The sequence below is a fragment of the Thalassophryne amazonica genome, chromosome 7 (assembly GCF_902500255.1).
Source record: "Thalassophryne amazonica chromosome 7, fThaAma1.1, whole genome shotgun sequence".
NCBI classification, from domain to species: Eukaryota; Metazoa; Chordata; class Actinopteri; order Batrachoidiformes; family Batrachoididae; genus Thalassophryne; species Thalassophryne amazonica.
Window position 1 is genome coordinate 90,598,423 of NC_047109.1, and position 25,134 is coordinate 90,623,556.

The 25,134-nt window shown below is 42.8% G+C and overlaps 1 protein-coding gene across 1 annotated transcript; it reads right to left on the bottom strand.

The window, feature by feature from the left end:
- Positions 1 to 2,950: 2,950 nt before the first annotated feature.
- On the bottom strand, positions 2,951 to 20,827 carry LOC117513341 (sodium-dependent neutral amino acid transporter B(0)AT3-like). The gene is made up of 12 exons (XM_034173565.1): positions 20,641 to 20,827; positions 11,080 to 11,220; positions 10,575 to 10,712; positions 10,283 to 10,464; positions 8,572 to 8,682; positions 8,377 to 8,489; positions 8,163 to 8,291; positions 7,488 to 7,644; positions 7,207 to 7,411; positions 5,626 to 5,785; positions 5,148 to 5,310; positions 2,951 to 3,305 (listed from the first exon to the last, which is right to left on the bottom strand). Exons 1-12 carry the CDS (start codon positions 20,807 to 20,809, stop codon positions 3,120 to 3,122), a joined length of 1,854 nt encoding a protein of 617 aa, XP_034029456.1. The 5' UTR covers positions 20,810 to 20,827; the 3' UTR covers positions 2,951 to 3,119.
- Positions 20,828 to 25,134: the final 4,307 nt, after the last annotated feature.

Sequence of the window (25,134 nt, forward strand, 5' to 3'; positions counted from 1 at the left end):
ACAATTTTAAAGTTATTTCAACTTAGTTAATGCAACAAGACTTCACCAGTTAAGTTGAAATAACTTTTGTTAAGTCAAAATAACTTTAAAAAAATCTATGCAAATTGTTACATCACTTTTTCTTTTTGAGACAACAGTGCATTTTTTAGAACGTGCATTCTTCAGCCGCATTCTGAGAATCCTTTAAATTGTGCCATTTATGACATATGTGGTCAACAAATGAATTGGGACATAGTCATCAAGTCTGAGCTCTCACACCTCGCTGTCCATGATTGTAGCGTTAACTCTGTCTCAAACTTCTGGGGTCCATGGTCATGCGGATGCATCTAAGTATAGTTTTCATCATATTTCTATTAATAGATTGGTGATGGGATGTCACAGAGACTTCATTTGACAACTTCTTGAAACTACAAATTCTCATCTGTCAAATGAACGTCTCCAATAAGATGATCTGTACCTCACAGCCAGTCCAGGAGGCCAGAGAAAGTCACATGGTCTGTCTCCTCTCTGTGTGCTGTGAGAGGCTCCACTCAGCTGCAGAGTTAGCGGCGGATCTTCACTCAAACACACCAATAAAAGCTCGTGAACTGAAAGGATGATCTGAAAACACCTGATGACCTGAAAACACTTTTTTTATTATTAGGTCTTACAGACAAAGAAAGTTATTGTAGAAAAGCATATTATTTATTTTATGTTCTACACAGGAATGGTGCAGTATTTTTTTTCCAATGGACACTTTTTTGACATCAATTTTCATCACAAAAAGATTTTATTCATCCAAAAACAAATTATATGTTAAGAGCAGCAGACAGCAGACAGGTAATAGATATTATTTTACAAAAATAATATGATGGAATGTTCCAGCTCTCTGCCATGTAGTTACAGTGAGGAAAATAAGTATTTGAACACCCTGCGATTTTGCAAGTTTTCCCACTTAGAAATCATGGAGGGGTCTGAAATTTTCATCTTAGGTGCATGTCCACTGTGAGAGACATAATCTAAAAAAAAAAAAATAAAAATCCGGAAATCACAACGTATAATTTTTTTAATTATTTGTATGTTACTGCTGCAAATAAGTATTTGAACACCTGTGAAAATCAATGTTAATATTTGGTACAGTAGCCTTTGTTTGTAATTACAGAGGTCAAACATTTCCTGTAGTTTTTCACCAGATTTTCACACACTGCAGCAGGGATTTTGGTCCACTCATCCATAAGGATCTTCTCCAAATCTTTCAAGTTTGGAGTTTCAGCTCCCTCCAAAGATTTTCTATTGAGTTCAGTTCTGGAGACTGGGACCTGGAGACCTTGAAATGCTTCTTACGGAGCCCCTCCTTAGTTGCCCTGGCTGTGTGTTTGAGGTCATTGTCATGCTGGAAGACCCAGCCATGACCCATCTTCAATGCTTTTACTGAGGGAAGGAGGTTGTTTGTCAAAATCTCACAATACATGACCCCATCCATCCTCCCTTCAATATGGTGCAGTCGTCCTGTCCCCTTTGCAGAAGAGCACCCCCAGAGTATGATGTTTCCACCCCCATGCTTCACGGTTGGGATGGTTTTCTTGGGGTTGTTCTCATGCTCTAAACATGGTAAGTGGAGCTGATTCCAAAAAGCTCTATTCTGGTCTCATCTGACCACATGACCTTCTCCCATGCCTCCTCTGGATCATCCAGATGGTCACTGGTGAACTTCAAACGGGGCTGGACATGTGCTGGCTTGAGCAGGGGGACCTTGCTGCCCTGCAGGATTTTAAACCATGACAGCATCATGTGTTACTAATGTAATCTTGGTGACTGTGGTCCCAGCTCTCTTCAGGTCATTGACCAGGTCCTCCTGTGTAGTTCTGAGCTTTCTCAGAATCATTCTTACCCCACAAAGTGAGATCTTACATGGAATCCCAGACCGAGGGAGATTGACAGTCATCTTGTGTTTCTTCCACTTTCTAATAAATAATCATAACAGTTGTTGTCTTCTTCCAAGCTGCTTGCCTGTTGTACTGTAGTCCATCCCAGCCTTGTGCAGGTCTACAGTTTTCTCCCTGGTGTCATTAGACAGCTCTTTGGTCTTGGCTATGGTGGACAGGTTGGAGTGTGATTGATTGAGTGTGTGAATAGGTCTCTTTTATACAGGTAACAGGTTCAAACAGGTGCAATTAATACAGGTAAAGAGTGCAGAATAAGAGGACTTCTTAAAGAAAAATTAACAGGTCTGTGTGAGACAGAATTCTTGCTGGTTGGTAGGTGTTCAAATACTTATTTGCAGCAGTAACGTACAAATAAATTATTAAAAAATCATACATTGTGATTTCCGGATTTTTTTTTTTTTTTAGATTATGTCTCTCACAGTGGACATGCACCTAAGATGAAAATTTCAGACCCCTCCATGATTTCTAAGTGGGAGAACTTGCAAAATCGCAGGGTGTCTCAAATACTTATTTTCCTCACTGTACCTGCAGCTGGAACAGCTGCATTGCATAACACTTTTTTAAAAATGTATTAGATATTGTTTTAAAATCTTTTGTGACCTGAATACTTTAGTAAACCCATTTCCAACACCAAAACAGTTCATCCGCATGATTAAAAATCTATGTTCACAAAATATTTGAAGAATTTCTAAAATACACATTTCATATTTCCATCTTTGGAGTTGAATTATATAATTTACACAGTGTTCTAGACAAATATGTTTCTCACATACAGAAGCCTTAGATTGTTCTGAACATTTTTATGTGCAACACTTATTATACTTATACACTATACATTATACTAAAAGAAAGTACCTTAAAGAAAGAATTACTGAAGCATGGTAAAATTGAGAAAATCCCCTCGGATCCCAGAGGGTCAAGATGCCAGCACTAAAATAAAAGGTTCTTGCTAGGTTTATTAGCTGATGGTTACAATTTCAATGAGCTGCTAATGGTAATGGTAACATTACCATTTGGACTAGTTACTGGCTATATCACCATCAGGCTCACCATTCATCTTTGTCAGTTTAAAAAATATATATATTAAATTAAAAGTGCTCAAAATGTATGAAATTGAAAGTTTCATCCCATGTACAGATAACAATGACAACCACTTTGACAAAATGAATATTTTTACTTACTGCTTTATAAATCTCAATCATAAAAATCCATTTCGTAGGGGTTTTGATTGTGTCGGTCCGTGATGTGCTTCTTGATGAAATGAGTGAATCTGTAGAGCGCCACAGAAGGAATAGAGACCACGGGGAGGACAGATAAAAGCACACAGATGGCAAAAACCCACTGGGGATAATTCAGGGCATCAGCTAGTGGGAAGTACTCCTGCAGAGTAAAAGTAGTGGAAAGTCACATTGATGAGTTCATAATGTTTTACAACCCCAGTAATCACAACATTCTGAGTGCTGCACTCACCTCGGATGATTGCTTCATTAGCACAAAATTCTTTGTTCAAAAATTAGTTTAGAAAGGACTGAATGACAGTCAAGCAGGCTGCTCTACAAAAAGGCAGTGGACAACGTTTGAATCCAGCTTGGCGCATTCTTTTAAAAATACCAGTTTCTAATAAAGGTATAGGGTCACTAAGCTTTTTACGTAAGGCATAAAAAGAATTTTCTTTGGCACCACTATAATTTTATTTATTAAATGGGGATTCATAATACGATGTTCAAAATTCCCATTGTCTGGAAAAAAATAATCAAAAGTTCCTCTGAGTAGTAAATTCTGTCCCCCACTTGCATAAAATGCTTATGTACAGATCTGATCACATGGGGGCCGGACAGTGAGGTCTGAGCACGCACAGTACAGAGAGGGGCCGGTCAGCTGATCACAGCACATTGACAGCTGGATGACAGCTCAGTGCACACATTAAAAACACAGAAACCACCGCCAAATAATTATGACAATACCTACATACGCAATTACATAACAAATAATAAAAATGAATAGCCACATAACACAGAGTGACACGTTTGTGGTGCTGAACAGACCAGGGGGGGGCGGGGGGTCGTGTCTGCTCACAGCCGCGGCTGTAAAGATCTCTGCTTCTGGATTCCCAGCTGGAGGACACATTCCGTGCTTGGAAGGACATGAACTTACAACATTTCTCTGTGAGGTGCATGTCTCTGCCTGTTGGCTGATGTGGAAATATATTAAACATCTTTCGCCTTTCCACCGGGCTGCAGCGGCTGGACACAGTGCATCTCGTCCATGTCCTTGTTGATTTCAGGCATTTTTCCACACTGATTACAGGCCATTGATGGTAATGCAGTGGTAAAGTTTCTGTCTGGTAATCAGAGCTTATGGGTTTGAATCCCGTGAGTGAATTTTTTTTTATTTAACCAGGGATATTTAACCACAGGGTTCTGTATTGCTTCCCCTTTTATGTTTTATTTATATCAAGCCAGTGATATTCACTAATTGTACAGCTGGATTTTATTTTATTGTTGCCCGAACAGTCGCAGCATCATTGTGCATGCCTGCCCGTTGACTCAATGTTCGCGTGGTTTGCTCATATGAGCTGTTCCGCCGTGAGTCACCCTGAGTTGTACTTATTCGTACTATGTGCAAAGGGGCCCATAGAGTCCATGACAGTAACATCACAGATCACTGGGGGCTTTCCCAGACTTGCTTGAGAGATTCTGGGAAGCACACGGTGACAGCCAATCAGAGTAGAGAGGCACAATGACATCACTGGCTGGTCTTTCTCTGGCTGTTAATCCAACATGGCAGAAAAAGATCCAAAACAGCTGCATTTCTGTGTAAATATAACACATTTTTCATATATTATGTAAAAGCCGCAAGAAATAAACACTTCTAAAACTAAAAATGTTGTTCTTGTAACCAGATAACACGTCTGAAGTGATTTACAAGACATCTCACAGATGTCAGTGTGCATGCTACGTGTGTACATCACCCGCCATCAAAGGTAACCTCAGATCTTTTCAAAAGCTCATGCATGTGCACACACATGCCCTCCAGCAGACAGCGGAAAAAATAAAATATTCATCATGGAATTCCCTCCAGCTAAATATGTTCTCTTCATTTGTGCTGTACAACACAGTGAGTGGAGCACCCAGAGGATTTATTGCTAAGGTTGTTTAAATAATTTGCCCTTAAATCATTTCTGCACATGCTGTGATAAAGTAACCATAAAGTTTGCCTTACATAGTCCGGATTCCAGGTGTTATACGTTGGTCGGTTTTCAGCCTCAATCACAACGTATCCCACAAAAACCACCAGAAGCATGAAAGGGCTGATGAAGCGCCAAGTGGCCTGCCAGAAGATGTTCGGTCTCTGTCCCGTCATGAATTCAATGTCATCATTAAACCTGTGGATGTTTGGATAAATTAGTTAAACACGGAATGTAGGGTTTGCATGTCCTCTCTGTGTTTGTGTGGGTTCCCTCCAGGTGCTTCCTCTCATTTCCAAATATGAACCACAGGTGTGAGAGAGAGTTTGAATGAGTTTGTCTGTCTGTATGTGACTGCTCTGTGATAGGCTGGCAGGCTGTCTAGGGTGTACACCGCCTTTCGACGAATGACCGCTGAGACATGCTCAACTCCCCCCATGACCTTTAACTTGAATAAGCGGGTTCAGAAAACGGATGGATAACTCTGTGTGCACAGATGGATTTAAATATCACCTGTTGATTCCATAGATGTAAGCCACACTGATCATCTCAAAGAAGGCGATGATAAGCAGAGGTATTGATCCCACGTAGATGTTGAAGATTTCTAACCAGTAATTTCCAGAACCCAGAGTAAAGATCAGGGCCAAAGTAAAGGAAGTCAGGCACATCAACCCTGAAGCATACAATTAAGAGGCCTTATTTATTAAAAGATGACTGAGCTTCAGCAAAAATAGTCAGAAATCCTTTCTTACATCTGGCAGTTTTATGCTAAATGACTGTTATTAAAAAAACACTCATCAGTCTTGTTGGCTACTTTCGCCTGTTGATATTTGTTACTTGCACTGGGGTAATTTTGTCATCAGTGTCTCTTTCAAAGTTTGTCAGCAGAATTTGTCAAAAAACTAGTGAACAAATTTCTCTTTTTTGGCATTGTTTAATTGTTTTTAGATGTATGTTGTGATTTTTTTTAATCAATCTTGCTAAAATTTTAAGGTGTAATCTCGATCAAAACTCAGATATTTTGAGGAATATTTGGCTATGGATTTATTTTCTTATTTGTTTAGGCCATTTAGGCCAATAGTTTGAGCTTGATATGGAATATAAACCCACTAAACATTTTGGTGAGCCATATTATTTAATACTGCCAGCATGGACATTTTTGACTTTGGTGGAGGAATACACATATAACAGAAAAATATTTACAAAATAATAACAGTAATTATATGTGCTAAACTTTCGTATAGTGCAAAACCTGCACTATGCACAATTTCTCCAGTTGCAGCCACAGACACATATAACTTCTTCAGCGTTATCTGAGTGTCTTGGTGGTTTCCTCACTTGTCTCCTTTTATGTTGCCTTACTTTTTGAGAACTGTCTACTCCACACACACACACACACACACACACACACACACACACACACACACACACACACACACACACACACACACACACACACACACACACACACACACACACACACACACAGATTTACCATAGAGTACCATACGGTTTCTATTTCTTCATAACTGATATAAATAAAGTCCAAGACATAATCAATGTCTTGGAAATGTTCATGTATCCATTCAATGATTTGTCTGAAGAAGACTGGATGTAAAAGTAATTGTTTATATGTGTTATACTAAAGGGTGCACTTACCTATGCACACCATCATTTTGACTTTTATATTTTTATTTATTTTAATTCATGATGTAGAAATTACTTTACACTGTGAGTTAAAAAGGCATATTTTTTTAGATTTTATATAATTTCATATTTTTAATATAAAAAGCCTGCATTTTGGTTTTATTTATTTATTTATTGATGTCCTAAAAAACTTTCAAGCATGTAAAAGATATGAGTTTGAGTTTATTACATTTGCTTTACAGTTAAAACTGAATTAGAGCAAAATTTACAAAAAAAACATCTAATAATAAGCTAAAAGAACATTTTACAAAAATTAAGAGAACTAAACATATAACAAAACAAACACAAAACTATATATATATAGCACTATTACAATAAAAACAGAGATCGACTGTTAAAAATGCTGAACATGTCATAGTAGATGAAATATCTATTGTATGAGCTTACCTGTTAAAATCTCTTTAGGAAGCCAGGCTGGTACCATGTGCAGGTCAAGCAGAGGTGTGAGGACTCCCTCTAGTGTCCCAAACATAGATGAGAGGCCCAAGCTGAACAGCATGACAAAGAAGAGTACTGCCCACACCTGGGAGCCTGGCATGTTTATCACGACCTCAGTGAACAGAATGAATGCCAGCCCAGTGCCGGAGGCACTCTACAACATGATACATCATACCAAAGATCACAAAAACCTCTTCAACAAAATGTCATCTTTTGAGAATGTACTATACCTGGTCTAGGAAAGTCTGTAGGTCACAAGTCATGAGATTTAGATGTTGGACCTCTGAAGGATCAGTTGCATTTAGATGGTTCAGCCAGTCATCATAATTTTCAAGAGTTATGTTTTCATCCCCAATGTTAAACTCGTTTGTCAATTTAAGGATGTTTCTAAAAGTTAAAGGCAAAGTCAATCAGATAGTTTGTATGATTCTACACAATAAAAATGAAATATTGTATTTACTTAATCTAGTTATGTCAACCAGTCTGACAAAACTCGGTTGTTTAAATGAAAACCTAATATGCAATTAATTACAACAATTGGTTAGAAATTGTGTTTCCCATTTAATCAACCTAGAAAAAGTACTTTCATTAAATATAACATTTAATTTTATATAATGTACTTATAAACATTGCTGCTGATAATAATTATCAAATTATTCAATAATGCAGAAATATGCATTTTTAACATGATACTTTGTCATTTCAAATTACAAAGTCATACAACACATTTTCTTATTTGATATTGTAAATCAAATACTTTTGATGCATTATGTAAGTAAAATATACTTGCAACAATTGCATTATTTGTGTCCTTATAAATTATTGCAAAATAATCAGCAACACTACATAATTATTAAATGATGTTCCACTGAAAGACTTAACAACAGTATTTCTGTGTTACTTACATTTTCTGGCACTCAATGTAGTTCGCATTTGCTTTAAATCCAAGAATAGCAAAAACAGGAATTGATGCGTATATGGAGGTGAAACTGTTGACACACCCAACAATCAGAGCGTCTGTTTCACAATTATTCCTGCAAAGATACAGCATCAGTAGGTTTCTCTTTTTGGTTGACTTTATGCAGCCTTTTATGAATTTGTTTCTTTGTGTTTTCTTACTTTTGAGGGTTATAACTGGAAAACGCTATAAGTCCCCCAAAGGCCAACGACAAAGAGAAAAAGATCTGAGTGGCAGCATCCAACCAAACGTTAGGATTCTTCAGCGTTTCCCACTGTCATCGTTATATCAGTTTCAGTTAAATATCATGAAACTGTTCATTAAAAAAAAAAAAAAAACTATGATGACAAACTTACATTTGGAGTGAACAGATGCACTAAACCGTCAGCTGCTCCAGGCAGAGTCAAGGCTCTGATCAGGAAGATGGTTAAAACAACATACGGGAATGTAGCGGTGATATAAATGGCCTATTAAAAAAAACCATAAAGATAAAATATTTATCACACATTTGAAACATGTATTTGCATGTCATGTAGAGGCTTTACTACCACTAATACCAGGTGCATTCAAAAAGTATCCAGCCTTATTTTAACCCACAGAAACAAATTATGCTTGCAAGTTATTGTTTGATGAGGAGATGTAGAGAAACTTCTGGAACATGCATAATTTTTTTCCTGCCTGCACAGCACATTTTTATTTATTTATTTATTTATTTTGCTCCTGTGGGGTGGTGCATCATGAGTACACACCAGAGAGCTAAAACATTAATAAAGTGTAATTTTGGGAGGTCTTGACATGGCTCCCTCTGATTTTTGGCTGTTCCTTTACATCAAAACAACACTAAAAGGGATGTGATTTGAATTGTGAGAAGACATCATGTGGAATAAGATGGCCCACCTGGACACCATTCCAAAAAAGGCCCTCCAGAAATGCTTCCAACAATGGCAGAACCACTGGGAGAACTGTGTGCAGTCCCAAGTAGACTGCTTTGAAGGGGATTAGGATTTCAGACCCCTAGGTAAGTAATTGTGTTTTTCATTGCCAAAGATTGGATACTTTTTGAACACTCCTTGTATATTATTTTGTACTGTATATGTGCAGCTTACTGTATCTCATTGCTGACAGCAAGGAAACTGCAAATTTATTTTCCTAAATAAACTCTGCAAAGGGGGTTATGTTTTCATGAGTGTGTGTCTGAATTACACAAAAACTACATGGCAAATTTTCATAAAATTTGGTGGAGCAGTGGAGCATAAATCAGGGAAGAACCAATGAGAGGATAAATTCACTTATATAACCTTAAACCAATGTTAGCGACTGATTTCTAAACTCACTTTAGTGATTGTTTTGTTTCCCAGAAATAATTTTTGGAGAAATTTTTGTTTAGAAACTAATTAAAGTAAATTAGTCTACCCAGAATATATGATGTTATAAAATGCCAGAATTCATTAATAATGACAACATATAGTTTTTACAGTTTGGAAACATGGTTTGGGTTGGTTTGCTGTAGTTACACTACTGATGCCCATGTACTTAGTTTTTTTTATATATATATATATAAGTTTGTGGACAAAAATACTTTTTTTTTTTTGTCTTAGAATTTAATCATCGAAGGTGAGTTGGGCACTGAGTGAGAGCTGATTATTGTGTTTTAAATTTAGTCTAAAGTTGTTTTTAAAAACTTTTCCTTTTATTTTGAAGGACATTCAGATCAAGTGGAGATTGGGCTTTATTTATTTATTAGATTTACAGTTTCATTTATTTATCAGGACATATCACATGGATCTTTATTAAAAATTTCAGGCATGTTGATAGTGATCAGATCTGTGAATGTGCAGGATTTTGTGAGGATCAAAACATGTTTTCATAGGGGGCGACCTTGTTCCAAATACCACATGGTAACAAATAGAACAGAAATGTGACTCATAGAAGAGTGGACTACTGGCTGGCTGTTGCAGAGTTCTACACTCATTGACATTTGTCCGGGAGAGCACATTCCTTGCCTGAGGTGTTACATTTCGGGACTATAGTTAATTATTTTTTTAATAGAAAATAAAGTGAAGTCACCTTTCCAATGGTCTCGATCCCTCGAATGAAGCAGATGTAAACAATACACCAAGCAGATGCGAGACACAGCACGAGCCACCACTGCAAGGACCCGCTTGTCTCGATGTTTGGTGTGATGTTCAGCGTCGTATGATACCAAAAATAGTTCACAGGTGAACTCTTTTCACATTCACTCACATAACCTATCAAAGAAATCATTTGTGTCATGAATACTGGAAACTTTCAACCTATCAATTGTAATGACAGCGTGCATGAGTGCATGCGTGCAAGCATGCATGGTTTAATAATTTACCAGTACGGTTTAGGTTTACGGGACAGTCTCTCCAGGGAAGTGGACTTTGAAAAGAGTGGAAGAAGTACCAGAGGATCCAGGCCAGGATCATGTTGTAGAACAGGCCAACTAGGAAGGACACCATCAAGGAAGCCACTCCTGTGTCAAAGGTCACAGTTTGTTTTTCTCTTCCATTTACACAAAACTTATCACACATGTAGAAGTGGATTCTGGAATTGTGCAGGCGAGGTCAAATCTGCCAAAGGTCAGTCACTGGGGTTAAGGTCATGTCTGCCGTTATGTTTGCTGGCTTACTCCTCCCACATCCGTTTGCTGATTTCTACCAAACTTTGCATTGTGCCCACCTTGGTAGATTCCAGAATTACCCTGGCAAAGCCAGCCAGATGCCAGTCATTTGGGTGAAGGTCAAGGTCATTGTGGCAGCGCTCACTGTCTTCATGCTTACATGTACTATTACCCAGTAGGGTCAATTTTAAAAAAGTGAATGGATGCCAAAGTTTCTCACCTAAACCTCCTAGATATGGGGAGATAGAATTCCACACTCCGATGCTTCCAGTGCGGAGCCGTTGTCCAATGGCCAATTCCATGTGCAGCAGAGGAAGACCCTCAAACACCAAGGCGAAGAGATAAGGAATCAGAAACGCACCTTGGAATGCAAAGAACAATTGTAAATAATGCTAAAAACAGTCAAAATTGTACAAAAACCGACAAACCTTTTCAGTGAGAGACCTGAGTTCAGCTAAGAACTGATTGTGTGGTTGAACGTCATTCAGGTTCTTATCACTGGAATTTTATCATCATCACGGTTTTATCATATTTATTAACAGAAAACACACAGCCAGGAAAATCTAAATTACTGCCAGATCTGACTGTTTATGCTTTTAAATCTCCCAAATGACTTATGTTTGACAGGTCTGCAGTGGTGGCTCCAGAGGAGTTTCTTTGGGGGGAACTGATACTGTAAAATCAATCTTGTTGTTCAACTCAAAATTTTAAGGCAGCCCTTTCACTCTTATTTCTGAGTTGAACAGCATGTTTGATTTTACAGTATACAGACTCAACAATACAAAAGATGCAACAACTAAAAACAAATAACACAGTCAAATTAGATACTGCTCTCCTTCAGGTGGCGCTGTTCTCTTTTAGAATGTTGTACCGTTGCCTTCATGTTTCTCACACAGTCTGGTTCCTAGATGGAATTGCTATGCAAATATGTGGATTTTTTTAATTTTTTTGCTTTCAAGTACTCCCAGCCTCAGATCAAGCAGAGTTCTGTGTTGGGATTTGAGTCAAGTGTATGCAGTAACTGATGCAACTCCGGTTGTACACATAGAAACATGCACACTGCTCATGGTGTTGCTAAATGGTCTTGCAGGCAAGTGCTACTCAGGACCTTCCCTTCCTAGTTTCTGACAGGATCAGGAGTGCACAGCGCAGAATGGCTGCACACCAATATAAATATAATAATGATAAAATATATATAAACACATATTTCATTGTATGAACTTGTTCAATGGCTCCCAGCCATATATATATATATACGAGGGCTGTCCATAAAGTATAGGTCCTTTTATTTTTTTCAAAAACTATATGGATTTCATTCATATGTCTTTACGTCAGTCATGCGTGAACCCTCGTGCGCATGCGTGAGTTTTTCCACGCCTGTCGGTGACGTCATTCGCCTGTGAGCACTCCTTGTGGGAGGAGTCGTCCAGCCCCTCGTCGGAATTCCTTTGTCTGAGAAGTTGCTGAGAGACTGGCGCTTTGTTTGATCAAATTTTTTTCTAAACCTGTGAGACACATCGAAGTGGACATGGTTCGAAAAATTAAGCTGGTTTTCAGTGAAAATTTTAACGGCTGATGAGAGATTTGGAGGTGATACTGTCGCTTTAAGGACTTCCCACGGTGCGAGACGTCGCTCAGCGCTCTCAGGCGGCGTCATCAGCCTGTTTCAAGCTGAAAACCTCCACATTTCAGGCTCTATTGATCCAGGATGTCGTGAGAGAACAGAGAAGTTTCAGAAGAAGTTGGTTTCAGCATTTTATCCGGATATTCCACTGTTAAAGGAGATTTTTTTAATGAAAGACGTGCGGACGGGTCCGCGCGTCGGGACGCAGCCGACGCGGTGCGGCGGCATAGGAAAAACACCTCCGTGTTGATAACCATTTGTAAAATCCAGGCGGCTTTTGATGGCTTTCAGTGGAGTGAGTATATGAGAAATTGTTTAACAGCTGGACATGTTCCAACTTGTCCTTAAGGCTTCCAACAGAGGTGTTTTTCCTGTGGGGGAGCGTCGCGGCGGCTGCGAGCTGACTCGCGGACCCGTCCGCACGTCTTTCATTAAAAAAAATCTCCTTTAACAGTGGAATATCCGGATAAAATGCTGAAACCGACTTCTTCTGAAACTTCTCTGTTCTCACACGACGTTCTGGATCAATAGAGCCTGAAATGTGGAGGTTTTCAGCTTGAAACAGGCTGATGACGCCGCCTGAGAGCGCTGCGCGACGTCTCGCACCGTGGGAAGTCCTTAAAGCGACAGTATCACCTCAAAATCTCTCATCAGCCGTTAAAATTTTCACTGAAAACCAGCTTAATTTTTCGAACCATGTCCACTTCGATGTGTCTCACAGGTTTAGAAAAAATTTTGATCAAACAAAGTGCCAGTCTCTCAGCAACTTCTCAGACAAAGGAATTCCGACGAGGGGCTGGACGACTCCTCCCACAAGGAGTGCTCACAGGCGAATGACGTCACCGACAGGCGTGGAAAAACTCACGCATGCGCACGAGGGTTCAAGCATGTCTGACGTAAAAACATATGAATGAAATCCATATAGTTTTTGAAAAAAATAAAAAGGACCTATACTTTATGGACAGACCTCGTATATATATATATATATATATATATATATATATATATATATACGAGGTCTGTGAGAAAAGAATCCGAGCTTTTTATTTTATGCAAAAAATATATGGATTTGATTCATATGTTTTTACATCAGCCAAGCTTGAACCTTCATGCGCATGCGTGGGTTTTTTCACGCCTGTCGGTTGCGTCATTCGCCTGTGGGCAGGTTTTGAGTGAGCAAAGGTCCACCCCTCTCGTCGTTCTTTCATTGCGAGGAAATGGCGGAATGATTTGGGCTTTTTTTTCCATCAGAATTTTTTCAGAAACTGTTAGAGACAGGCAGCTGGAAACCATTCGAAAAATGTATCTGGCTTTCGGTGAAAATTTTACAGGCTTCACAGAGAATAAGGAGTGTTACTACGCTCCGAGCCACCATCGAGAGGCAGAAACCACCACATCATTTCTAAACGGATCGCTGTGTGGAGCCGGCACCGTCGTGTGTAATTTCTCTGGTTATCACAAGAGCTGGACATCAGCCATTTTCCGGCAGATTTCACTTTAAACAAGAGATTTTGTCATAGAAAGCCGCGCGGAGGCTTCGCACATCACGACGGATTCGCTGGTGGAGTGAGACAAAGGAACACCACCGTTTCGGAGTGCCAGGGGACAAGTTGGGACATGCCCAGCTCTCCACAATTTCTCTTATACTCACTCGACTGGTAAGCACTGAAAGCCAAGATAGGCACTATCGTACACTCAGATATCGCCGTACGCAACGTTGATACATGAGGCCCAATGACTCCAGTCACATGCGCTATATGTGGGGTCACCTTTAGTAGAAAAGTAAACATGCACACCGAATGGCACTCATCAGATAAATAAATAAAATAAAATTGTTGTGTGGGCCGCTGAAGAGGAGGTACTGCTGGCCCACCACCAGAAGGCGCCCTGCCTGAAGTGCGGGCTTCAGGCACGAGAGGGCGCTGCCGCCTCAGGAACAAGCCGTGGTGACAGCTGTCACCCATCATCCGTGACAGCTGTCACTAATCAACACATCTGGTATAAAAGCAGGAAGACACCTCCACCAAACTGCCGAGATATCATCTTCATCTGGAGGTAATACTCTCCGCCCTTTTTGTGAGATTTATAAATCTGTTATTGTGAGTGTTTGCAGGAGAACCGGTCGTTTTTGCGGAGGCTGTGCAAGACGGCGCTCCTTTTCATCTGAGACCGCTGCAACGTGTTGAGTGAGAGGTGGAGGTGGCATTCCCACCATTGTTACTGGGTGTTTACACACCCACCCTTTGACTGTCTTTTGCTTTCTGCCAGCAGTACCAGATCCGACACGCCGGGAAGGTGGCCACCTGGGGACTCCGGGACTTGGCGGCTCCAGTATTCCTCGGGTTCAGGTGGCTGTGGAAATCATGTGGTTCTGGTTCGTTTCCAGACGGGCGTCTCCTATCGTCGAGCCTGCCCACACGACACCTTTATTAATTGACTGTTGCACATTCTGAATCTGCTGTGTTTGGTTGTGATATTCACAACAGTAAAGTGTTATAATTTGACTCCTTCCATTGTCCGTTCATTTACGCCCCCTGTTGTGGGTCCGTGTCACTACACTTTCCCAACAGGATATCTCGGCCAGCGTCATGGACTCCGAGGGGCGTCACCAGGCTGTTGAACAACCAATGGGAGAGCAGGGAGCGCAGGCATCTGCAGGAGGCGTGATTGGTGAGCTACAGCATATTCTCACCACCTTTACGGCTCGAATGGATCAAATAGCCGAGCAAAACATCCTCCTGAACCGCAGGGTGGAGGCTCTCTCCGCGCAAGTGGCGGCGAGCGCTCAGGGTGCTGCTGCAGCTCCTCCTCCTGTCGATCCTGTGCTAGATATTAATGTTCCAGTGGTGGTTCAACAACCCCTCCCACCATCCCCTGAAGCATACATAAGCCCTCCTGAGCCGTACGGAGGTTGTGTGGAGACGTGCGCGGACTTTCTTATGCAGTGTTCGCTCGTCTTCGCACAACGTCCCGTCATGTACACGTCAGACACAAGCAAAATAGCTTTTGTGATCACTCTGCTTCGGGGAGAGGCACGCGCTTGGGCTATGGCGCTTTGGGAGCAAAATTCACGGCTCCTTCACACATACACTGGGTTTGTGCGGGAGTTCAGAACTGTGTTTGATCACCCTAACAGGGGAGAGACCGCTTCAACCGTGCTGCTGTCGATGAGACAGGGACGCCGGAGCACAGCCGCTTATGCAGTCGACTTCCGCATCGCGGCTGCGAGGTCCGGCTGGAATAACGCTGCGCTCCACGCCGCCTTTGTAAACGGACTGTCGTCAGTCCTAAAGGAGCACCTAGTGGCCAAGGATGAACCGCGGGAATTAGATGGGCTTATTGATCTCGTTATACGGTTAGACAATCGGTTGGAGGAACGCCGTCGGGAACGAGACGAAGGACGTGGCCGGGCGCGCGCCGTCCCTCTTCCTTCCGTGTCCGAGAAAGGTCCGCCCTTCCCACGCTCCCTGGCCTCTACGTCCCATGGGGCGACAGCTCCCCCTGCTGACGAAGCTATGGACACGAGCAGGGCCACATTTAGACCACCTAATAGACAGAGGAGGTTTCCAAGCGGGGCGTGTTTTGTTTGTGGCTCAATGGAGCATCAATTGAGCGATTGCCCCGAACGGTTAAACACCAACGCCCGCCCCTAGAGACTGGGCTTAGGGTGGGCCAAAAAATTCACGTGGGACACACACATATTGCCGCACGACTCCCAGTTACAATCCTTAGTGGGGATTTAACCCTTCAGGCCCCAGCACTGGTAGACACAGGGTCAGAAGGGAATCTGTTAGACAGCAGATGGGCCAGGGAGGTAGGGCTCCCTCTGGTGGCGCTACCTACACCATTGCAGGTGCGAGCACTAGATGGCACCCTACTCCCTTTACTCACACACAAGACACCACCAGTAACTCTGGTAGTGTCAGGGAATCATAGGGAGGAGATTGAGTTTTTTGTGACTCCTTCTACCTCCCGTGTGATTCTGGGGTTCCCCTGGATGTTGAAACACAATCCCCGGATTGATTGGCCGTCCGGGGTGGTGGTACAGTGGAGCGAAACCTGCCATCGGATGTGTTTGGGATCCTCGGTTCCTCCCGGTTCCCAGGCTAAGGAGCAGGTCCAAGTACCCCCCAATCTGTCGGCGGTGCCGGTTGAGTACCACGATCTTGCTGACGTTTTTAGCAAGGATCGGGCACTCACTCTTCCCCCGCACCATCCATATGATTGTGCCATCGATTTGTTGCCAGGCGTGGAGTTCCCGTCCAGCAGGCTGTACAACCTCTCCCGACCTGAGCGCGAATCGATGGAGACCTACATCCGGGACTCCTTAGCTGCCGGGTTGATCCGTAACTCCACCTCTCCGATGGGAGCGGGTTTCTTTTTTGTGGGAAAAAACAATGGCGGTCTTCGTCCATGCATTGATTATCGGGGGCTGAACGAGATCACGGTTCGCAACCGATACCCGTTGCCTTTGTTGGATTCAGTGTTCACCCCCCTGCATGGAGCCAAAATCTTCACAAAGTTGGATCTTAGGAACGCATACCACCTAGTTCGGATCCGGAAGGGAGACAAATGGAAGACGGCATTTAACACCCCGTTAGGTCATTTTGAGTACCTGGTCATGCCGTTCGGCCTCACTAACGCCCCCGCGACATTCCAAGCTTTGGTTAATGACGTCTTGCGGGACTTCCTGCAGCGATTCGTCTTCGTATATCTGGATGATATACTCATCTTTTCTCCGGACCCTGAGACCCATGTACGGCATGTACGTCAGGTCCTGCAGCGGTTGTTGGAGAACCGGTTGTTTGTGAAGGGCGAGAAGTGTGAGTTTCACCGCACTTCTTTGTCCTTCCTGGGGTTTATCATCTCCTCCAACTCCGTCGCCCCAGATCCGGCCAAGGTCGCAGCGGTGAGAGACTGGCCCCAACCTACAAGCCGTAGGAAGCTGCAACAGTTCCTCGGCTTCGCAAATTTCTACAGGAGGTTCATTAAGGGGTATAGTCAGGTTGTTAGCCCCCTGACGGCCCTGACCTCACCAAAAGTTCCCTTCACCTGGTCGGATCGGTGCGAAGCCGCGTTTAGGGAGTTGAAACGCCAGTTCTCGACTGCACCGGTCTTGGTGCAGCCCAATCCTGGTCGCCAGTTTGTGGTTGAAGTGGACGCCTCTGACTCAGGGATAGGAGCCGTGCTATCCCAGAGCGGAGAAACCGATAAGGTTCTTCACCCGTGTGCCTATTTTTCCCGCAGGTTGACCCCAGCAGAGCGGAACTATGACGTGGGCAATCGAGAGCTCCTTGCGGTGAAAGAGGCCCTTGAGGAGTGGAGACACCTGCTGGAGGGAGCGTCAGTGCCTTTCACGGTTTTCACTGACCACCGGAACCTGGAGTATATCAGGACCGCCAAGCGACTGAACCCCAGGCAAGCCCGCTGGTCACTGTTTTTCGGCCGTTTTGACTTCCGGATCACCTACCGCCCCGGGACCAAAAACCAGAGATCGAATGCCCTGTCCCGGGTGCATGAACAGGAAGTCAAGACCGAGCTGTTGGATCAACCGGAACCCATTCTCCCGGAGTCCACTATCGTGGCTGCTCTGACCTGGGATGTGGAGAAGACCGTCCGGGAGGCCCTGGCACGGAGCCCGGATCCCGGATCCCGGAACAGGACCGAAGAACAGACTATACGTCCCACCAGAGGCCAGGGCTGCCGTCCTGGACTTCTGTCACGGGTCCAAACTCTCCTGCCACCCAGGGGTGCGTAGGACCGTGGCAGTAGTCCGGCAGCGCTTCTGGTGGGCGTCCCTGGAGACTGATGTCTGGGCTTACATCCAGGCCTGCACCACCTGTGCCAGGGGCAAGGCTGACCACCAGAAGGCACAGGGACTTCTACAGCCACTTCCTGTGCCTCACCGCCCCTGGTCCCACATCAGCCTGGATTTTGTCACGGGCCTCCCGCCGTCCCGGGGACACACCACCATACTCACGATAGTGGACCGTTTCTCCAAGGCGGCCCACTTCGTGGCCCTCCCGAAGCTCCCGTCGGCCCAGGAGACGGCGGATCTCCTCATCCACCATGTTGTCCGGCTGCATGGGATACCAACAGACATCGTTTCGGATCGCTGTCCCCAGTTCTCCTCGCAGGTGTGGAGAAGTTTCTGCCGGGAACTGGGGGCCACTGTAAGCCTCTCGTCTGGGTATCACCCGCAGACTAACGGACAGGTCGAACGGGCCAACCAGGAGTTGGAGCAGGCCCTCAGGTGCACGACCTCCGCACACCCGACGGCTTGGAGTGAACATCTGGCCTGGATCGAGTACGCTCATAACAGCCAGGTGTCCTCTGCCACCGGCCTCTCCCCGTTCGAGGTGTGTCTGGGGTACCAGCCCCCTTTGTTTCCTTTGGTGGAGGGAGAGGTCGGTGTGCCCTCGGTCCAGGCCCATCTGCGGAGATGCCGTCGGGTGTGGCGCACCGCCCGTTCGGCCTTGTTGAGGGCCCGGACAAGGGCTAAAGCCCATGCAGACCGTCGACGGTCCCCGGCCCCCGCATACCAGCCCGGGCAGGAGGTATGGCTTTCCACCAAGGACATTCCACTCCAGGTCGAGTCCCCCAAATTAAAAGACCGATTCATTGGACCCTTCCCCATCCTCAAGGTCCTCAGTCCTACCGCAGTGAGGCTCCAACTCCCGGCCTCACTGCGGATCCATCCGGTCTTTCATGTCTCCAGGATAAAACCGCATCACACCTCGCCCCTCTGTGCACCCGGTCCAGTGCCGCCTCCTGCCCGTATTATCGACGGGGAGCCGGCTTGGACAGTTCGCCGGCTCTTGGACGTCCGTCGAATGGGCCGGGGTTTCCAGTATTTGGTGGACTGGGAGGGGTATGGACCCGAAGAACGCTCCTGGGTGAAGAGGAGCTTCATCCTGGACCCGGCCCTCCTGGCCGATTTCTATCGTCGCCACCCGGACAAGCCTGGTCGGGCGCCAGGAGGCGCCCGTTGAGGGGGGGGTCCTGTTGTGTGGGCCGCTGAAGAGGAGGTACTGCTGGCCCACCACCAGAAGGCACCCTGCCTGAAGTGCGGGCTTCAGGCACGAGAGGGCGCTGCCGCCTCAGGAACAAGCCGTGGTGACAGCTGTCACCCATCATCCGTGACAGCTGTCACTAATCAACACATCTGGTATAAAAGCAGGAAGACACCTCCACCAAACTGCCGAGATATCATCTTCATCTGGAGGTAATACTCTCCGCCCTTTTTGTGAGATTTATAAATCTGTTATTGTGAGTGTTTGCAGGAGAACCGGTCGTTTTTGCGGAGGCTGTGCAAGACGGCGCTCCTTTTCATCTGAGACCGCTGCAACGTGTTGAGTGAGAGGTGGAGGTGGCATTCCCACCATTGTTACTGGGTGTTCACCCACCCACCCTTTGACTGTCTTTTGCTTTCTGCCAGCAGTACCAGATCCGACACGCCGGGAAGGTGGCCACCTGGGGACTCCGGGACTTGGCGGCTCCAGTATTCCTCGGGTTCAGGTGGCGGTGGAAATCGTGTGGTTCCGGTTCGTTTCCAGACGGGCGTCTCCTATCGTCGAGCCTGCCCACACGACACCTTTATTAATTGACTGTTGCACATTCTGAATCTGCTGTGTTTGGTTGTGATATTCACAACAGTAAAGTGTTATAATTTGACTCCTTCCATTGTCCGTTCATTTACGCCCCCTGTTGTGGGTCCGTGTCACTACACTTTCCCAACATAAAATAATAAAAATAATGAAGAGAATTTCTAACAAAATATAACAGAACAGATTTTTAAAGGATGTATGAAGGAATTGTGCTTTTATATTTGAAACTCTATTCATATTTTAAATGCAATTATTAAACACGGACTTAGATTTTTTTTTCACAGTTGAAATTGTACAAAATAAAAACATTTTTGAACTTAAACCACACAAACATAATTTTTAGCCACTGTCAACTGACATGTTTTTTATGAACAATGTCATTATTTCATATGTATAATGATGAATTTCTCTTTTAATATCAAGAGTTACTGGAAAACACACAAATGCTTTGTTCATTTTGAGATGCAAATTAAACCCTCTTACTGCCAAACTGGCTTATTCTTGCTCTTAGAAAAGCTGTTAAAGTTGAACTTTGTTAAAACACTCTTACCTCCACCATAGGTTTGACACAAATATGAAAATCTCCACACATTTCCCAGTCCCACAGCAAAACCAATGCACGACAGCAAATATTGAGTCTTATTGTCCCATTTTGGTCTTTCTTTTATCCTTTTGGGTCTGTGGGTGTGTGTCTGTTCCATACTTCCATCTCCATCCATCACTTGATTGTCCTTTGTTATTTTGTTGTAATTTATGCAGCATGCACGCTGTCGGATGTCTGACTTGTCTTTCTCTTTCTGCAGGGAGATGTAACCTGTACAGTCTGGATATAGAATGGTAAAATTTTCATTATCTGCATCAGTGCTCTTGCTGGTGGTAAGAGCTGTGGGAACAATGTCCAGTGTTTGTTTAAGAACTTACCCTTGTCACAATGTGATTCTGATAAACTAATGTAATACAAATAAGGAGTACTAAAGTAAAACTGTCAGACTACAACACATGATGTTCAGTGTATACCGTTAACAATTACTTATAAAACCAAAGGAAAATTAGTCCTGTTGGAAAACATGTCAACTCTGAATTTTTTTACTATTATTATTATTTTCCTGAGATTTTCAGCAGAACTGCCACTGTCACTGCTCAGACATAAGTATTATTTGAAAATGAAAGATAATTCTTTTTCACAGTTGGAGTCGTATATTTGTAAAATGATAAAACAGATGTTATTTATGTAAAGCTGAAGTCAGTTCCATAAAACGTTTAATTACATCCGCACTTCAGTCACCCTCTGCAAACCGTCATCAGCAACCAGAGAAACCTCTTCAGCCACAGGCTGCTCCAAGTGCAGGACCAACAGACTGAAAATCTCCTTTGTCCCTCAGACCATCAGACTGTACAACTCCTCACTCAGGGGGAGGAGGAGTAACAGGAAGACAGAGGACGGGAAGGAGAGAAATAGTAGTAGCCAGTAAACCAGTAGCGAGCAGTATTTCTGTTATTTATATTTGTGTATTTAAAATTATATTTGCAAATTGTTTTTTACTTTCACTTTTGATACTCTGTGTGCTTCTTGCCCTGTGTGCTGCTATACAATGCTGCTGGAACCTCAATGTCCCTGAGGGACTCTTCCCAAGGACTCAATAACGTTATATCTAAAGTAATCTAATCTAATATAGGGGTATTGTTTTTGGTTCTATGTGTCTGTCTGTCCAGCCTGGAGGTTCATATACCATTTCAAGCTCATATGCCTGGGTGTAGTTTACATTGATATTCACTGCAAATTCTTCATGGATATGACTAGACCAAGACCAAGACCAGACCTATGTGCTACAACTTGAAGAAAAGTCATCCTTCTGAGTATAAACAAAATAACTTGAAATGTTTTCATCTGATTTGGATCAAATTTGGGGAAAATTTGAGGTTGGCCAATTGTAATGTTTTTTTTTTTAAAGGTCAAAGTCACAGGCCATAAATTTTGGCCCATGATGCTTATATATAGGGAATACAGTAGTGTTCAGAATAATAGTAGTGCTATGTGCTTTTGAGTATATTTCTTATTGTTACGTGGGAAACAAGGTACCAGTAGATTCAGTAGATTCTCACAAATCCAAGAAGACCAAGCATTCATGATATGCACACTCTTAAGGCTATGAAATTGGGCTATTAGTAAAAAAAAAGTAGAAAAGGGGGTGTTCACAATAATAGTAGTGTGGCATTCAGTCACTGAGTTCGTCAATTTTGTGGAACAAACCGGTGTGACTCAGGTGTCCCCTATTTAAGGATGAAGCCAGCACCTGTTGAACATGCTTTTCTCTTTGAAAGTCTGAGGAAAATGGGACGTTCAAGACATTGTTCAGAAGAACAGCGTAGTTTGATTAAAAAGTTGATTGGAGAGGGGAAAACTTATACGCAGGTGCAAAAAATTATAGGCTGTTCATCTACAATGATCTCCAATGCTTTAAAATGGACAAAAAAAACTAGAGACGCGTGGAAGAAAACGGAAAACAACCATCAAAATGGATAGAAGAATAACCAGAATGCCAAAGGCTCACCCATTGATCAGCTCCAGGATGATCAAAGACAGTCTGGAGTTATCTGTAAGTGCTGTGACAGTTAGAAGACTGTGTGAAGCTAATTTATTTGCAAGAATCCCCCACAAAGTCCCTCTGTTAAATAAAAGACATGTGCAGAAGAGGTTACAATTTGCCAAAGAACACATCAACTGGCCTAAAGAGAAATGGAGGAATATTTTGTGGACTGATGAGAGTAAAATTGCTCTTTTTTGGGTCCAAGGGCCGCAGACAGTTTGTGAGACGACCCCCAAACTCTGAATTCAAGCCACAGTTCACAGTGAAGACAGTGGAGCATGGTGGTGCAAGCATCATCATATGGGCATGTTTCTCCTACTATGGTGTCGGGCCTATATATCACATACCAGGTATCATGGATCAGTTTGGATATGTCAGAATACTTGAAGAGGTCATATTGCCATATGCTGAAGAGGACATGTCCTTGAAATGGGTGTTTCAACAAGACAATGACCCCAAGCACACTAGTACGTGAGCAAATTCTTGGTTCCAAACCAACAAAGTTAATGCCTCGCAGATGTGAAGAAATCAGGAAAAACTGTGGTTATACAACTAAATACTAGTTTAGTGATTTACAGGATTGCTAAAAAAGCATTTTAAACTTAATAGTTTTGAGTTTGTAGCATCAACAGCAGATGCTACTATTATTGTGAACACCCCCTTTTCTGTTTTTTTTTTTTTTACTAATAGCCCAATTTCATAGCCTTAAGAGTGTGCATTACATGAATGCTTGGTCTTGTTGGATTTGTGAGAATCTACTGAATCTACTGGTACCTTGTTTCCCATGTAACAATAAGAAATATACTCAAAACCTGGATTAATCTTTTTAGTCACATAGCACTACTATTATTCTGAACACTACTGTATGTAGAATAGTGATTCTAAGGTTCCTTTTAATCCCTAACGTGAAGTTTACTGGAGCCTTCTGTTGGCCACATGACGTTTGACCTTGTGTGACCTTGAAACTAACTTACATGAGTATTAAATGACCACTTTTACAGCCAGTTTACTTGAGACAAGTCAGGGGATGGATAGTCACTGAACATGTCTTAGACTTCATATGATAATGTATGGCAAAGCAACGTGACAGTTTTCCAAAACTGACTGGCTATACTAGAAGGAAACTAGTGAAGGAAGCAAGCAAGAAATCCATGACAGCTCTAAAAGAATTATAGGTTTCTGTGGATGTGAGTGTGGAAAATGGGGAAGGTGCAACATTTGCCTGTTGCATTCCCATTCAAAGCTTTATGTTTAAGTGGAGCAGAGAAATACTGTAAAACAGAAAAAGATCAAGTCTAGGCTCAAATTTCCCATGGTCCTTGTGGCAAGCTGTAGCTAAACTTGTGTATGTTCTTTCTAAGAAAATCCTTCTCTATACCACTTCATCATGAAGCTGTATATGAAGCTGTTGATGCAGTAGACAAAAGTTGGACTTGCACATTTTCTCCAGTCACTACTGTACAGTACCATGTTGTTTGTATTTCTTAATGATTGATTGTAAATGAAGTCCAAAAAATATCCAATGACTTTGAAATGCTCATGTATCCATCCCCTGATTTGTTGCAAGAAAGTGATGATTTAATACTTATTTTTAGAATAAATTGCCCCATTCCAACTTTTTTGGGAATGTGTTGAAGGCATTAAATGCAGGAATGGATTATATTAAGAAATTAAATGAAGATGACCACACAAAACATAAAATATCTTGGATTCATAGTGTTCAAGAAAATGTAAGGCTCTCTTTGGGGTCTTCCCTCCTCCATATTATTCAAACTTTTTTTCTGATTTGGAGTTATATACCAAACAATTACACAATAAAAAGAGACTTTAAAAATACGATGTCAGTATATGTCTGAAAAAAAAATCACTCTTTTTTGGTAAATTTCACTCTCAGATTTTACAAAACTGAATTTATATTCAGTATCAAAAGGCTTATGAAAGTACACTCAACAAAAATATAAACGCAACACTTTTGGTTTTGCTCCCATTTTGTATGAGATGAACTCAAAGATCTAAAACTTTTTCCACATACACAATATCACCATTTCCCTCAAATATTGTTCACAAACCAGTCTAAATCTGTGATAGTGAGCACTTCTCCTTTGCTGAGATAATCCATCCCACCTCACAGGTGTGCCATACCAAGATGCTGATTAGACACCATGATTAGTGCACAGGTGTGCCTTAGACTGTCCACAATAAAAGGCCACTCTGAAAGGTGCAGTTTTGTTTTATTGGGGGGGGGGGGATACTAGTTAGTATCTGGTGTGACCACCATTTGCCTCATGCAGTGCAACACACCTCCTTCGCATAGAGTTGATCAGGTTGTCAATTGTGGCCTGTGGAATGTTGGTCCACTCCTCTTCAATGGCTGTGCGAAGTTGCTGGATATTGGCAGGAACTGGTACACGCTGTCATATACGCCGGTCCAGAGCATCCCAAACATGCTCAATGGG

Excerpts from the sequence above, each read along its gene's own strand:
- LOC117513341 (XM_034173565.1), bottom strand. The coding sequence starts at position 20,809 with ATGGATGGAGATGGAAGTATGGAACAGACACACACCCACAGACCCAAA. Across the intron at positions 8,683-10,282 it reads GGATCGAGACCATTGGAAAG|GCCATTTATATCACCGCTAC; the intron begins GTGACTTCACTT and ends TTTTTTTAATAG. Across the intron at positions 3,306-5,147 it reads ACACCTGGAATCCGGACTAT|GAGTACTTCCCACTAGCTGA; the intron begins GTAAGGCAAACT and ends TTTACTCTGCAG.